The sequence below is a fragment of the Agelaius phoeniceus genome, chromosome 32, assembly GCF_051311805.1.
Source record: "Agelaius phoeniceus isolate bAgePho1 chromosome 32, bAgePho1.hap1, whole genome shotgun sequence".
In the NCBI taxonomy this organism is placed as follows: domain Eukaryota; kingdom Metazoa; phylum Chordata; class Aves; order Passeriformes; family Icteridae; genus Agelaius; species Agelaius phoeniceus.
This window is the reverse complement of record NC_135296.1, coordinates 2,426,206-2,442,594: the sequence shown is the minus strand read 5'-3', so window position 1 is coordinate 2,442,594 and position 16,389 is coordinate 2,426,206. Positions and strand designations below refer to the sequence as shown.

Genomic DNA, 16,389 nt, shown 5'->3' with positions numbered 1-16,389 from the left:
CACGCTCTACACACAGAGCTGTCAGGATGTGATAAATGGACTGATCCACAGAACTGCTCATTCAGCTCAAAACTGTGACACTTTCTTCTGTGCCCTGTGGTTTGCTCTGTTCCTTGTGCTTCCATCAGCCAGTGAGCTGAGCAAAGACTCCCCTTTGCTTTGTTCCAGGTGAAGAAAGAATCCACACAAAGCTCCATGGAGAAGCTGTAGATGTCAACATTGGGTTGAGCACAGATTCCGTGGAGGTTGACAAGACTTTCATCACCATGTCAAGCCACAGAACCCTGTTCATTGAAAACAGGAGTAACATCACAGCCCACTTCCAGTGGAAGGCTTTTCCTAGTGAGGAAGAAGAGAATGAAGAGAAGAGGAGGTTGGTTTGAAAGATGCATTTCAGTGAGATACAGGCCCAAGACTGAAACTGACGTGTGGCCTCAGGGGGTGTTGGTGCTTTGGAATGGTTTAGGCCAAGTAACCCATGCCTGGCACTGGGGTGTGTGTCCCTGGGCTTCAGGAGCTCAGCACTCAGCATTCCAGTTCATTGATAGTCCAGCCAGGGACGGCATTTTGGGAAGGAAAGGTTGATTGTGATGACTGGATTTCCTCAGGTTCTAATTGGGCTCTTGTCTCTCTAATCTCCTTTCTACATGACCAGGCAACATCCCTAAACATTTCCTGAGTTGCCAGTCCCTCTTTCCAAAGGTGATACACCCTCTTTTTTCCCCTTAGTTCCTTCAAAAGCTCCTTGCCCATGGGGGCTGGTTGTCTCCCCCTGTCCTGCTGTCAGAGAAGCTTTTGAGCTCTCAGAGCAGAGAGGATTTTTTTATGAGTGTAGATAGTGCAGGATCCTTTCCCTCTCAGGACATTCTACTGCCATGCACTGGGATGGGAGCCAAAAAGCTCTGGCTCATGAAAAGGTCTCTCCAGGAGTTTGCTGTCTCCCTCCTGCACAACAAAGTCCCTTTGCCTCTCAGAGGCTCTGTTTTCATGCATATTGCATATAAAACCTTGAATGTCACTGAAGGGATTGGGTGCCTGAATTCATCAATTTTCTTTGGAAGTGCTCTGGGATGCTCTTGTGAAAGGCAGAGCAGGGAATGGGGCAGGTCCAAAATGGAAGAAACAAAGAGTGATGCTGGTAACACGTAGCTGCAAGCCAGCTTGGTCTCCCCTTGCCAGGGAAGTGCTGCAGTGGGTGCTCTGTGATCTTTCTGTGCCTCCCCCGAGCAGCTCAGTGGGAGGAAAAGCCAGCTGAGGTGGCCGCTGGATTCTCCCTCAGCTGTGGCAGAGGCTTTGAGGCAGGAGCTTCTCTGGAGGGCTGCTGGCTTTGGAAACCTCTGCTGAGCTTGCAAGTGTGGAGTAAAAGTCCCTGCTGTGCCAGTGAACAGCAAGTTATCCTCTGATCCATGTGGGACCCTTGTGGCTTGGGCTCAGCCTTTGCTGGGGAGCTGCTGCTGCTGCTCCTCCCCAGGTGCTTTGCTCTCCTGCTCTCCCACTTCTCTCTGCAAATCTGTGGCTCATGAAACCATCTGCTGGCCTTGTCTCTCCCTGGGGCTGCAGGCAGTGTTTGCTGCAGCTGCAGAAAGAGGTGTCCCAGGAAAACTTCCCAGAGGAGAAAGAAACAGAGAAGGTGAAGAGCTTTAGTGGAGATCACAGTGCCCTCCTGAGCAGCATGGTCCAGGAGAAGATGGCAAAGGTGCAAGAAGACCCCATGCTGTTCTCCCATGACATTTTTGTCATTGAGCCAATGGTGAGTGATAGCTGAGAACATTCTCTTCCTCCTTCTCCTCCTCCTCCTTCTCCTCCTCCCACCCGCCCTACTCCCTACACCCACCCCTTGCCCCGGCTGCGGTCACTGGGCAGATCCTCAGCTGGCCCCATGTGCTGGCAGGGAGGACATGGAGTTCCTGGAGCGGCTGCAGAGCTCCCTGCTCAAAGCATTTGTGCCCTGCAGGCTCAAGGCAGGGCTGGGAGCCTGACAAAGCCCAGCTCTGCTGCCAGGCTGGAGCTCAAGGCCCCGCGTGCGTGTCCTTGCAGTGTCACAGGGAGCACTTCTTGTAGGCAGGGGCTCCCCCCACACGTGGGGCTCAGCAGAGGCTGTTGGAGCCCTGCCAGCTCACACACTGACCTGAAGCTTGCAATGGTTCCCTGGCAAAAGGAGGCCAAATTCAGCCCAAGGTTAATGACAGAAATGCCAATCCCCTCCTGTGAGCACGCCTTGCACTAATTTCTGAGTCTGCCTTCCAGTGTCATCTGTGAGCCTGGACACAAGGGTGCAAGGTTGAAATGGGCCTTTGGAGTTCTCCTGCACACAGGGACAGAAAACCTTTTCCTTTTCTGCTGATGCAAGCAAACTGCCACGTGCTCCCATCCAGCAGAGCCCTGATTCTGAGTACTGGCATTGGGAGAGATGATGAATGCCTGGTGTCTGCACAGTGCAAAACCCCTTCTCATCTTGGAGTAAAGCCCCGAATAATCCCAACCTCTGCTTTCTTTCAAAACAGCTGAACTAATATTTGCATTTCAAGGAAGGGGACATGTTCTCCTCTTGCTTACTCCTATGGCCCATCTAAGGCTGAGAGCCAGCAGTGCACAGTGGCAGTTGCATCCCACTGTAGCTGACAGCAGCATGATGTGGCCAAGAGCTTGTGTCAGAGCAGCAGGAATATTGTGGAGAGTGGGAGCTGATCAGCTGAGCATTGAGAGCTGTGCTGAGCTGGGTTTGGAGTGTTTCCTTGGCTCCTCGTGTTGTTCACTCATCACTGATGCTCTAAACAAAGGCCTACAGGAGTGTGGTGAAAACAAGCAATGTGAAGTTTGCAGAGCAATGTTTTGCTGTCTCTTTCTGCTGTAGGAGGGAGAAATTGGGCCAAATTGTTCAGCTGAAATCAAGGTGACCTTCAAGCCCCTGGAAGCACTGGAGTATGGAAGTGTGGCTTACTGCAGCATCTCAGGTGCAGCTCCTTTGCCCTGCTTCTCTCCCCCTCAGTGAAGCCATGGTGCAAGCCTGAGCCCACTGGGCTCCCATGGAAGTGCTGGCAAGAGTCCCTGGTCAGCAGGGCAGTGCTGGCACATCCCCCCTGGCCCTGCAGCTTCCAGGGAGTCTCCCGTGCCAGGCCAGGGCTCAGAGTGCTGTGTCTGCCTGACTGATCCCAGAACAGCCCAGGCAGTGCAGGGAGAGGTTTTCATGCCATGGCTTTGCCAGCATTCCCTCAAAGGCCAGAGAGCTCCAGAGCAGAACAGCTTTAGTGAACAAGCACTAAGGCCCTCCAGGCCCCTGGCCTCCAGGATGGGTCCATTTGCCATGGATCCATCATCAGGTGGGAGGAGCTGAGTTAGAAATGGGCTCCCTGAGCCTGGATCACCTCCCAGTGCCCAGACAGCAGCAGAGCAGAGGTGGCTGAGCCCCACTGAGCCCAGGCTGTTTGTAGAGGGAGCCCCCTTGGCCAGCAGCTGCTTCTCTCCCTGTGTGGGAGTTGAGCCCTTGCAGCTCTCAGTCTGTGCAAATAGAACACAGTGCTGAGTGTCAGAAGGGGAGCAACTTGGGCAACAAAGTCCTGTGCTCCTGGGCCTGGGAGTTTGGTAATTGCCAAACTCTGTATGAGCTTTGTGCCTGCACTGAATGGATTTCAAAGCTCCTCTAGGTGCATGGGAAGGAAACCACAGAATCACAGTGTGTTAAGGATGGAATGGACCTTCAAGATCATCTAGTGCCAAGGCCCCTGCCATGGGCAGGGACACCTCCCCCTAGAGCAGGTAGCTCCAAGCCCCATCCAGCCTGGCTTGGAACACTTGCAGGGCTGGAACCTCTACACCTTCCCTGGGGAACCTGCTCCAGTGCCTCACCACCCTCCCAGTAAAAATTTCTTCCCTAATATCTAACCTAAATCTCCGTTCTCTCAATTTCTACCCATTACTCCTTGGCCTGTCACTACAGGACACCAGAGATGTTTTAAACTCAGCAAACGGGTGGCTCAAATTGGAAAGCTGCGCAAGGAATGGGTTAGAAATCAGGAGTCAGCCCCAAGGGATTTTTCCTGAGGGAAGAGAAGGGTGCATATCTTCTCCTGCAGCATCAGGAGCTGGTTGCATCCAGCTCAGAGTCAGGGACTAGCACTGAGGCAGCCTGGAAAATCCAGTGGAAGAGAGGCAATGATTGTACTGCAATGGACATCTCTCCCCAGGCCGTGAGAGCAGGCTGCCCCTGCAGCTCAGAGGGCAAGGCCAAGGACCCTTGGTTGAACTCAGCTCTCAGACTCTGAACCTTGGGAACGTTTTTGTCAACACCCCCCATGTCTGTGAGGTGAGCAGCAGGGCTTGGGATGGATCCTGATGGCTCCTTTGGCAGCAGCAAGCCTGGTGGAGCTGTGGAATTGCTGCCAACCTGGGCACTTGTGAGCAGGGAATATTTGATGCACTGCTCAAATCTGGGGGGGTCAGAAAGGTGTGTCTGTTGTTCCTGAAGCCCCAGTCCCTGCTTTTGGGCAGCCTTCCTTAGGGATCAGCGTGAAGGCTTCCTGCAAAACAAGCCCTTGGCCCATGAACCCAGCACTGGCTCCAAAAGCTGCATGTTCAGAGGCTTTTGTGGCAGTGCCAGACACAAGGCACCTTTGCACTGGGCTCTGCAGAAGCAGCTGCAACAAACTGGCTGCCTTTGAGCTTCAGCCCACTGCCAACAGCTCCCAGTCAAGGGTCCCTGCTTATTCCTGCAAGTGACAGGAAAGCCTTGGGAGTTCTCTCCCTTGCTGAGCAGTCCCTCCTTCAGCCTTGCTGCATCTCTGGCTCTAGAAAGAGAAAAGTGTTCCTGGGAATTAAACAAAGGATTTTTCTACCTATTTGCCTCCCCCCAATAGTATCAAGCTTGCAAAAACTTCATGAGAGAGCAACTGAAAGAGGTAGAAAATGAGGCACTGCGTCATGTCAGACACTTTCAAAAGCTTGGCTGGGGAAGAGAAAGACACCCTGAGTTTTCTTACCAAGAGATGGTGCTGTCTGTACATTTTGATGCTGATGCCTCACTCTCAATGTATTGTTTTGATGGTATGGGAAAAGGTGAATGAGTAGATGGTGCTGTTGGAGCTGTGCTCAGTGGGGCAGCAGCAGCTCTGGGGTGATTCACTCCGCAGCTGCAATCAGCCCACGTTGCTCTCAGGGCCAGCTCCCAGTGAGCTGGGTGCTGCTGAGCAGAGGTGCACTGCTCTGTGTCCATGGGATAAGCCCAGGGTGACTGCAGTTCTGTGGAGTTGCCACTGCTCTGCATGAGAACCCAAAGGCAGAACTTGTCCTGTTGTATCTTTTGACTTCTGCCATTCAGCAGCACAAAGCATCTTCTGCCTTTGCTGGGTGTTCATTGCATCATTAGCCAAGAACTCACAAGAAGGGAAGGTTCCACATGTATTTCCACTGTGCTTTCTTGCTGCTGCAGGTGAAACTGATGAACCAAGGAGCTCTTGATGCTCCCTTCACCCGTATCCCTTCAGGCAGCAACGTGGGCTTGTGCTTCAAGTTTGCACCCGAGGAGGGCATCATTGCAGCAGGTGGGAGCCAGAGTGTCCAGATCTCCTTCAGTGCCACCGTGCTGGGGAGCTTTGAGGAAGAGTTCCAGTTCAGTGTGGCTGGATCTCCTAGGCCTGCCATCCTGACCATCAAGTAAGGACCCTGGCAGCTGGGTGGGCACATCTGTGGCTGTCTCTGGGACATCCCCCACCTACCTCCTTTTGGGCTGGAGCAGAGAAAAAAGGTCTGAATGTCTGCTCTGCTGCTGGCATTGCTTTAGTGTGAGGATGTCTCCTGCCCTCTGTGGTGCCTGGCAGCTGGAATGACTCCTCCCTGCAGGGATCTCCCTGTGCCTTGGGCCATGGCAGGCAGTGGGATGGATCAGCTTTGGGCAGCAGCTGCTCTGGGATGTCCCAGCTGAACACCCAGCAAGGCCCCCAGGGCTTTGCAGATGGGCCAGCCTGGGTGATTCTGCAGCAGCAGCAGTGTTTGTAAAACCTTGTGTGAATAATCCATGCCAGATGGGCAGCAGCAGCCTCAGCTCAGCTCTCATGGCCATGCTGTGGGGGACAAGCTATGCTCCCAGCTCCTGTGCACAGAGTGCTCTGGTGCCTCCTTTGCACAGCCAGCAAAGGGCTGATGTGGGAGTCAGGGAACTGTGCAGCAGGAACTGTGCCAAGGACTGGGGCACCATCCCGTGGGCTGGTGCCATGGCAAGAGACAATCCTGGCCCAGCCAAAGGGAGAAGGGCTGACCATAGGGGAGGCAGAGCTCAGTCCTCAGCACCACAGCAGCGTGAGGCCTTGGCCCTGCCAGCCTGAGCCATCTGCTGCTAGGATAATGCAGTGGAAGCAGGAGAGCTGATGCTGGCTGCTCTGCAGCTTTGGAGCTGGGCTGCTGCTCTTGGCAGGCACTGGCTCAAGGCAGTCAAGAAATGAAAGCAATCTGCACTGGATGATAGCAATAAGATAAGGGAGATGGATAAAGAAGAACAAGGAAGTTACTCCTTAGCAAGAGAAAAGTGGTGAGTAGGTGTGCCCCATAGTGGAGAAACCATGATGCTGGCTTTGTTTTTGGAGGAAAAGTGCTGGTTTTTTTCTTTTGGAAATCAAGAGGGAACCTTTCACCATCAAAGAATTGATTCTCCTCTGTCCCTCCCCCAAAGTGGTCATGGGCTGTTTGTGCATAAGCAGCTTTCTCCTGGAGCAAAGGCAGGTGTCTCTTGTTGAGATGTGCAGAGCAGAGCCAGGGGCAGTCCTGTGAATACAACACAAGGCCCAGGTCACTGCTCCTTGATTTGGAACCAAAAGGCAGAGTGGGCATTGATTGGCATCAACCATGAAATCAACTGGTGAGTGTTGTGCAGCTTCAAGTGCTGATTTCAGTGGATGTTGGTGACTTTTGGAGTGTGTCTGCTGAGTTCAAGGCCAGGTGAGGTGCTGTGCTAGATTCAGGACAGCCTTGTTTGCTTGTTGCAGCTCTTGCTCTTGGCTGTGCCAGCTGGGGCACTGCTGACAAGCTGGTCCTTTCCTCTTGGATTCATCTGTCCCCTGGGTAGAACTGTTGCTGCTCTTTCCAGAGGATGTTTGGGAATGCCCTGGATTTGTGTCTCAGAACCCTGTCTGTAATGATTGGGTGGGTCAAACTCTCCTGAGAAAGCTCCTCCATGGGAACAGCAGTTGCAGCTAAGAAGGAGCAAAGCAGGGCACCTGTGGCTGGAAGGGCTGCTTACAGAAGTTTGTGGGCACACCTTGATGTCCATCCCCTTGGAGATGGGGAAACTGAGGCACGGAGCCCTGTCTGGGTGTGTGTTCAGGGTCCTTCATGGGACCCCCAGCAAGCCGGGGGCTTCTCCTGCCTGCCCTGTGCCCAAAGCCCATCAGGGGCTGTTGGCTGCTGCCACTTGGCGTGAGCTGCCCCCTGTGCACAGGGCCCTGTGCTGAGCACACGGTGCTGTGTTGGTTGGAAACCCAGGGTGCCCTGAGCCCAGGTTTTGTGCCCCCGAGCCACGACAGCCGGACCTTTGCAATCCCTTTAACCGAGCCCTTTCCTGCTCTGTCCTCGGCCTCCAGGGGCAGCGTCACTGCACCGAGTGTACACTTCGACCTCCCTGAGCTCGACTTCGGGGACATCTCCTTTGGTGAGTGTTGCCTGGGCTGGGACACAGCGTCAGGGATCTGTGCCTTCCAACAGAAAAGCATCCCTCACTCCTGGTCTGCCCCAGCAGCCTCTTCAGGCTGTCAACTGCAGGGCTGCAGGGCTGCTGCCTCGGGGGGCATTTTGCCATTGTGAAATCCAATAGGAGCAAGGAATAGAAAGTCAGTATTTTCTGGTGTCTCTGTGCTGCTTGAAAAGACAGATGTCTGCCAAGGAAGGTGGGAATCTTCCTGCAATGGAAAGATGAGCCCCTCCCTCCCAATTATTATCCCTTTGAAATGACAGGGCTCCCAGGCAAAACTATGGGAAAAGGAATAACAGTTCTTTCCTAGACTATCTCAGGAGAGCACAGACAAGAAGGCAAGAACAGAGGTTTCCCAGGGGCCAAGTCCCGTTTTTCCCCTTTGGTGGAGTTGTGGTCACAGCAGGAGGAGCTGTGGGCTCTGGCAGGGCAGGGATCCCCTCCCAGCCGGTGCGGGAAGGGAAGGGAAGGAGGGAATGCTCCTTTTGCAAACCCCCAAAGGACAGGGGGATGTGGGCAGTGCCCAGCAGCAGCAGGCAGGAGCGGGGCAGGCAGGCAGGGTCGATGGCAGCGCTGAGCTGCAGCCAGGGCAGTCCCGGGCCAAGCACACAACCTCCCGCAGCAGCAGCGGCCGAGCTGCGATCCCCGAGCGGGAGGAAGGGAAGCTCCGCTCCCTGCCCAGCCTCAGCTCCCACTGCACAGCCGCCCACGGCATCACGCCACAACTCCCAAAACCCCCAATGGAAAAGCCCAGCCCAGGGCCAAAACCCCCCCAAACCCCTATCCCCCGTCCCAGACCAAGGGCAACATTCACTGCCAAGCCTAAACCCAGAACAATGAAGTTCATGAACTTCTGATGGAAAGTTTTTTGATGGAAACTCATTGCCTTTCCTGAGCTGCTTCTGCCCCAGCCTGCATCACCACGGAGGCACTTGTCAAGTTGCCTTTTGAAGAAATGAAACAAGAAAGGCAACAGATGGAAATATGGTTCTGAAGCAGGAGATTGATCCTGCTGAATGCCATTTCATTCCTAAGGTCTCTTCAGCTGAAGGCAGCTGTTGTATCTTTGCTTCTTTGTAACTGTTGACTGTTGTCTGCATGTGCTGGCCTCAGTCTCATTTGAGGTTTTGACATCTGGGTTTGTCCTTTTTGTGCCTCTCTTTGCCTCCCTGCTGGAGTCCCTGCTGGAGCTGGCAGTGGTCACTTGGATGGGCACAGAGAAGCTCTGGGCTGCAGCTGCAGTTGTTTTTTCTCCCCATCTGTGTTCCAGTGACTCTTGGTGAGCAGGCCTGGGGAGAAGTCTCCTCCCCACAGAGCTGCCAGCCCAGCCAGATGTGCACTGCAGAGCAGGCTGTGGCTGCTCTGCGGGCTCTGCAGGACATCCCCACCATGAGTGGCTGTATCTCTGGCTTTGTGGGGTGGAAAGCAAATCTCAGAGCTAGAGTGGGGGAAACCCTTGCAGGCAGCAATCACAGTGAGCAGCATGGCTGTGATATCCCCGTTTGTTGGGTGAGGTGGGACCTGGTTCCTAATTGCTAATCTCAAAGCAAGGCTTGGGTGTGCCCCCAGTTGAGTGGGCTCTGAGCTGTCACGTGCTCAGTCTGTTTGGCCCAAACCAAGAGATGCCTTAAGGGTCCTGCAGAGACAAGCTGCATTAGGGTGCTTTGCATCACGTTCTAGTTCCTGATTCCATCCTCACTTCCTTTTGCTGTAGCTTCTTCTCAATGACGACTCACTGTTTATATGTCTTGAAAACGGTGGGAGTGTTGGCAGGCTGACGAGGGAATTTGACAGCTTGAATTCTCAGAGTAAATGCTGGGTCTGGGTGCACACTCATCACTGAGAGAGAACTGGTGCTGGTTTGGGGCAGGTGAGGGAGCTCCTCCCCATCACAAAGAGAGAAGCTTGCAGTGTTGAGCAGGGCTAGGAGTGGGCATTTTCAAGGCTGCAGTCTGGAATCTGTGTCAAAGGGAACTCAGTGAGGATTCATTCCTCACGCAGCTTCTCGCTGAGCTGTAGTTCAGCTAATAAAGAGCTCAACTCCAATCCCACTTTCATCCTGCCAGGATATTCCCCCCAGGATCATGCCCTAATGGGTGCCTGAATGGATATTTGTGTCCTTCCCCAGGCTTTCCCTACACGCGGCGCTGCCGCCTCACCAACAGCTCCCCGGTGCCCCTGACGTTCCAGCTCCGCATGTCGGACGATGGCACGCAGCCGGCTGTGGACAGCGTGGATCAGATCCGCAGGGACACTGACCCGGCCTGGAGGAAGGGAATCCATTTCTATGTGGAGCCCAGGGAGTTCACCATGAATCCCAGCCAAGGCACCATCCTGCCCCAGGGACACCAGGATATCGAGGTACGGCAAGAGCCCAGCCACAGACGCTGCAGCACCAGGGCTGAAGCTGCACTGCGGTGTGGGAGGGCTTTATCTCTGGTGCCAGCTTTGAGCATCCTGGCAGTGAGAGATCTGCACTGCTGGGAGGCTTCTGCTAGCTGGCTTACTCGGGATGTTCCTCAAGGAGCACTGTTTGGTTTCCAAATTCATATGCTGAGGTCACATACCTTATGGTCAAGGCCTGAAGCCATTCTTGTGTTTTTGAGAGCGATTTATTTGATTGCAAGTGGGCAGAGCAAGGATGAGGGCAGAAGGTGGCCGTTAGAGAGATGTCATTGGATAAAGCAGTTAGCTTTTCTTCTTGGTCTCATTTCCCCTCTCCTGGGGAGCAGAATGATGTGTGTTCACTGCAGGAATCTCCAGTGGGGACAAAAAACTCTGCAGCCATGAACTGCCCAGCACCTCCTGGGCCACACTTTGCCCTCAGCTTCCTCCTGTGAAGCTGAACTCGCTGTGCTCAAGTCAGATTTCCTCTGCATGGATGTCATTGTAGTTGCATTTCTCATTGTAGATGAAAAATTGGCCCCTTAATTTGAATGCAGTGGTGCATAGAGCTTTAGTCTAATGTTTTAATGTAGGTGACCTGTGGCCTGATAGCAAGGGGTGTTTAACAAATCTGGCATTGCCAGAAGGCTTTTGTTACTCTGAGACTGTGCTCTACACATGGAGCAGCAGAAGAATTAAGGCCAAATCCTCCCTCACGAACTGGAGGATATCACCCGTGGGTAATGAGCTTTTGTAAGGAAGAATTGACTGTTCTTCTCTTCCACCAGGTGACCCTGTGCTCCAACACGGTGATGGAGTTCTACAGGAGAATGCTGGTGGACCTGGAGGGTATTGGCAAGGGAGTGGCAACCCTGATCCTCACAGCCAGGTACCAGCCCTTGCCTGGCCCCCCAGGCGCTGCCTCGCACAGGCTTTCCTGGCTGCAGCTGCCAAGGAGAAATGCTGCTTAATGGCCTCATGTTGTGCCAGCTGGACATGGGAACAGCAGTGCTTGGGCAGCAGCCTGTGGTGAAAAGCACCCCTGCTCACAGCCAGCACGGTCCTGGGCCCTCTGCTAAGGGCACCAGGAATGATATCATTTCTTGGCCTGGTTTTTGGTGCTTGAGGTGGAACAAATTTCCCGAGGGCCTCCTCTCCTTCTTCTGCAAGAGGTGGAGTTGTGCTGGTTGTGAGCACCGTGCACTGGTTTGGGCCACACCAAGCAGCCTGCTGAGAGTCAGGGTCTGGCTCTGTCCATGAGGGCACATGGCAGGGGAGAAGTGGCTCCCAGCAAGAGTGGTGAGGGCAAGGTCTTACGAGGGGAAAGCAGCCCTTGATGTGGCAGGTCAGCTCCAGTTATTCTCCTTCCCTCTGCTTCCCAATTTGAGCTTTAATGTTGTCAGGGTTGAGACCAAAAGTCGTTGTTGCTGCAGCAGAATTCCATGCTGCTGTGCTGCTGTGGGTGTCAGTTGAATGCCAAGAGGGATGCAGCTCCCTGGTGCTGTTCCCTGTCCCAGGCAGAGCCATCCAGGCAGTGCCTGGGCTGCCATTCTGTAAAGCAGGTGGAGCTGGGGCCAGGCAGGGCCTGGAGCTGTGCAGTGAAGGAGCCAGGGAGCTGCAGGGCCTGGCAGGGGCTGATCAGCCACTCTGTGGGGCAGCTGCTGTCTCGTGCCCTCCAAGGCTGAGGCAAAGAGCTGAGTTCTCAGGCAGGGCAACAGCACCATGGGAGAGAAGGGAGTCATTTGTACTGAGACACTGGAGTTGTGTGTTCCTTGAGCCTTAGGGAGCACTGATCCTTGTTGGGAAGGCTCCCCCAGAGCTCGTGGCTCACTGGGACTGTTCCAGGAGTCCTTGCAAGCCTTCTTGGGTAAAGGAGGGGCTGAGGCAGCTGTGGCTCAAAGTGCTCTGCCTGGGGCACTGGGCAGCCTCTGGGTGCTGCCTCTCAGGGTTTGCCCCTCCTTGACAAGACATGTTGGAGTGGGAAGGGGTAGAAGGCAATTTATCCCTGTAGGGCTGTTCAGTGTGCATTTGACAGTGACCAATGTGTTCTGCTCCATTTCACAATCTTTGGGGGGAAACGTTCTCCATTCTCTCAGTATCTCTGATTCCCCTGGGGTCATCTCTTTGCCCAGATGTCTCGTTCCTGAGCTCCAAGTGTCCCCCCAAGTGCTGCTGTACGATGAGTGCCACCTGAAGGTGCCATATGAGAGGAAGCTCATCATTAGGAATCCCAGCCACCTTCCTGGCTGCTACGGGCTCATTCCCCAGGTTTGGCATCACATCCACCTCCTTCTGTCAAATATTACTGAGGAGATTATTAAGGGGGAAAAAAGGGTTTGGACAAGACCTTGCTGGTTTCTCTTCAGTCCTAAAGATCTGCTGAGAGCAGGATCCTACCTGACTGTAAACTTTAGGAGGCAGTTGAAGCTCCTGAGGAAACAGTTGATGTTCTGGTCTTCAGGGTGTTTTCTTGTGGGAGATCTTAGAGGGTTGTGAAAAGCTGCTGCATCCACTGACACCAATGCCTGTGCTGGCAGCCTCCTTGCAGGATCCCCTGGGAGTGCTAAGCCTACAATTCTTGCATCTTGTTTGTGCCTTTTACCTTTGTGCTGGGGAGTTTGAAACGTGTGTTTAAGTTGCTGTTGCAGTGGATGTTAAGGAGTCTAAAGTTTCTTCAGAGGTGCCTCTGAAGTTGCATTTCATTCTGTCCCTTCCAGAAACGCAAGGAGGACTCTGCTGTGCTCTACTCCAGCCCCAAGCCCTGTGGGATTGTGCAGCCCCAGAGCACAGCAGAGATCCCAGTTGTGGTGGAAGTGCAGGCCCTGGGCACTCATCGCACCAACGTTGTCATCGGCGTGTTCGGGGATGAGAGAAACCCACTGGTGAGGGCAAGGGGAGATGTGTGCCTGTGTGCAACTGCTCCTGGCAGGGTGCACAGGGACAGGGATTCTGCCGGGGAAAACAGGCCCAGGCTGCTGGGGAGAAGGACAGGAGGATGGGTGGCACAAACAGCTCCTGCCTTAGAGGTGGCAATCTCAGTGTCTGACACAGAATGGAGTTCGGCTAAGCTGGAATCCAGGGGCATTTCAGTTCATTCTTCTTTCAAATGCTGTTAACTTTGGAAACATCTGTTTGAAAATGTCATCTCTCTGAGCACAAAAGAGGGCGTCAGAAGACTTCTGGGAACCTTGAGCTTTCTGTAAATAAAGGAAAGCTGACATTTGAAGAGTGGTTGCAAGGATTTAAACTTCTATTAAAACATATGGAAATGGCGATGCCAAATTCCCTGGATGGCACCAAACATGTGAACCTGGGCCATTGTGACACTGCCTGTAAATCAGTGAACAGGAAGGACAGGCAATGCAGGCTGTGCCAGGGAGCCTGAAGTTTGACAAAGCAGTTGCTTTCAACTATCAGGCTGCTTCCCTCAAAGAGGAGGCTTTCTCCCCACCAGAAGAACCAGTTGTTTAACTGTCAGCCCGGTCTTAACTAGAGATTTCTTGCAAAGGTAACACCTTTGGGCCAATAATTTTTAGTTTGAAAGGTTCTCTCTTACCTTAATACTTTTCAGTTTGGAGATGAACATGTAATTTTCTTTTTCCCCAGAAGCCCAGCATGTCAGCTGGAGAGTGGTAGCTCTCCCTAAAGAAATAACTTGAGCAGGGTTGAGCTGCTGAAGGTTTTTTAGGTTTCTCTGTTGTTTGTTTTGGGTTTTTTTAAAATCTTTCTTGCTTGCTTCCTGGAACAGAGAGTACAATTACGGAGCTCAGGACATCTGGCAGAAATCTCCCCAAGCCCAAGGCTGGCAGAGCTTGGCAGGATCCCAGCACCACAGCCTGTGTATGTATGGATGGATGGATGGATGGATGGATGGATGGATGGATGGATGGATGGATGGGGAATGCGACCTGAGTCGCCTGGGAGTGTTGGAAAATGTCAACCAACCCCCCATTAGTGTCAGGGGAACATTCCTGATAAATCCCTGGTGGAGCTGCAGAGTTTCTGGCCTTGGGCACTGGGGGGGCTCTGCTGGCTGGGCACTGGCTGGGTCTGCCCCTCGGTGCCTCAAATCTCACCTTTTTGCTGCCTTCTCTGTCTTTCCCTGTCCCACTGTGCTTTTTGCATCCCCACCAGGTGTTCATGCCTGTCCTCTGTAGTTGCTCAATGCAAGCAGTTGCAGCTGCTGCAGCACCTCAGTGTCATCCCTGGGCTGCCTTTAGAACAGACCTGCTCCAGCCTGGATTGGGAAGGGCTGGATCAAGCCATTTCTCAGTTCAACGTGCCAGCACCCAGCCAGGGGCTGCATCCTGGCCAGGAGCTGCTCGTGCAGGTGTCCCTCCCTCCCACTGCAGGTCCCTGTTCATAGTTATCTTATTTTCCAGAGATGAGCTCTACCCACCTAAATTCAAACCCCAGCCACCAAAGGAGAAGAAAACCAGTTTGGATTCCCTGGCATCTCAATGGAGGCACTTCAGGATTGGACAGGAGGATACAGCCAGAGCCCTGAAAGAAGTGCAGGATTTTACCCACTCTTCAGGAGCAGAGGTAGATTTTCTTGTACATCCAGTGCTTGTGTTGCCTCCCCAGCCTGCCAGCACCAAGTCCTGCTCATGCTGAGCTCCCTTTTTGCTGCCCTGCTCTGCTGTGCCCTGCCAGTGGGCTGGGCAGCAGGGCCAGTGGCTGGACATGGGCTGAGTGGGAGGGAGAAATAGGAGAGTTTTCCTTGGAGAAGCTGACTCAGATCCTACAGACCTGTGTTGAGTGTGGGATTTTTTTGCCTTGTTTCCTTCCCAATGTAAGATGAGGCTTTTCTCTGCATCATCATGGTAACACCTCCAGCTTCCCTCCCAGAGCAAGCTGGGATGAGTCCTGATCTCCATGGAGCCTCTTCCCAAGGCAGCCAGACTCCCTGTTTGCAGGGCTCTGCTTTCACCCAGAGCTGCTGTTGCACTGCTGGCCCTGAAGCTGTCTTACAAAGGGAGACTTTGCAAAGTGGCTGTCTCTTCCTCCCAGCACAGAAATGGCTTGTTTTTCAGGTGCCAGCACCAACTCCTGAAAACCCTCACCTGCCACAAGGCTTGGAGGGATTCAGGTGCTCCCTGGATGTGGCGCACACTCCCCTGGGAGCGGAGAAGGCAAGAGGGAATCTGTCTCACTTGCCCATTGTCAGTGTGGCAAGCAGGGCTGGAGCTGCCAGTGCCACTGGGGGCCCTCAGCATTGGCCACAGAGGGGCCTCCCATCCCTGCAGGCCCATCACAAAGGGCTGCTGAAGCAGCTGCTTGTTGGAGAGCCGTGCAGGACACGTTGTAGGGCTGCCCGAGGACACTGTGCAGCACCTGTGGAGGGCACTGCTCCCCCTGGAACTCCTCAGGTGCTCCACAGGAAGTTTTTGCAGGAGCTTTTGCTGTAGCACCTTGAGAAAGCAGCATTTAAATCAGAGAGGGCAAGAGCCTCAGGAGTCAGATGAGCTGGGCTGGGCTCCTTCCCTCAGCTCCAAGAGCTCTCACTCTGAGTCTCCTCCTTTTCTAAAAGCAGGAAGTTTTGAAACTTTTTAAAGGCAAGTTGTGCATCAGAGAGAATTCCTACTGCCAGGAGACATCCCAAGTCACTTTTATGTAATGTACTAATTAATGCATTGACCCGTGACAATGGGAGAAGATTTTCCCCATGGTCCCTGCACTGGTCAGTGGCATGGATGCAGGATGCGGTGAGGGTGATTCTGGCAGGGTTTGGGGAATAGGCCCCTCTGGCTACAGCTGCACTTTGCTCCAAGATGCTCTTCTGCATCCATTTCCATGCTCAGCACCTCAATCTCTCCTGTCTTCCACCCAGGCTTTCAGTATCCTGCCAGTGTCAGGTGTGCTGCAGCCAGGAGAGAGCCAGCAGGTCTCCTCCACCTTCTCTGGCCACCTCAGCAGCACCTGCAATGTCCCGGAGCTGTGCCACGTGGAGGGAGGCCCCAGCTACGAGGTGCTGGTGCCCGGGGAGGTCTCACGTGTCAGCTCCTCCCTGAGCCCCCGGTGGATCAACTGTGGCTCTCAGGCCCCTCTCAGGGAGAGGTGAGTCAGCCTTCCATGGGTTCCTGCTCTGCCATGGGTTATTGTCCCTGCAGGGCTTCCCTGCTCCATGGACTCTGAGCTCAGAGGTGCTGCATAGCAAAGGCCAGCAGCAACATAGGGATGGCCACTCTGAGCTCCCTGGCTACCTTCTCCTGTTGAGACCGAACATCTTCTTCTCTATTTGAGTGCTGAGCCCTCCTGGCTTAGCTGCTGCCTGCAGGGAGCTGGGCTCTGGACTTGCCTTGGCACTGCCTCTAGAGGTGTCTTGA

At 53.8% G+C, this 16,389-nt stretch overlaps 1 protein-coding gene across 1 annotated transcript; it reads left to right on the top strand.

Moving 5' to 3' along the window:
* Window positions 1-266: 266 nt before the first annotated feature.
* On the top strand, window positions 267-16,124 carry LOC129133494 (hydrocephalus-inducing protein homolog). The gene is made up of 9 exons (XM_077192230.1): window positions 267-373; window positions 1,561-1,750; window positions 2,855-2,954; window positions 4,185-4,303; window positions 5,426-5,649; window positions 7,569-7,636; window positions 9,804-10,036; window positions 10,849-10,949; window positions 15,977-16,124. The coding sequence occupies exons 1-9, from the start codon at window positions 267-269 to the stop codon at window positions 16,122-16,124; spliced, it is 1,290 nt and encodes a 429-aa protein (XP_077048345.1).
* The last annotated feature ends 265 nt before the right edge of the window (window positions 16,125-16,389 follow it).

What these genes read in the sequence shown, in the direction of transcription:
- LOC129133494 (XM_077192230.1), top strand. Translation starts at nt 267, where the DNA reads ATGTCAAGCCACAGAACCCTGTTCATTGAAAACAGGAGTAACATCACA. An exon ending in AGGGACACCAGGATATCGAG is followed by an intron (nt 10,037 to 10,848) that starts GTACGGCAAGAG and finishes CTCTTCCACCAG; the next exon opens with GTGACCCTGTGCTCCAACAC. An exon ending in ACCCTGATCCTCACAGCCAG is followed by an intron (nt 10,950 to 15,976) that starts GTACCAGCCCTT and finishes TGGCCACCTCAG; the next exon opens with CAGCACCTGCAATGTCCCGG.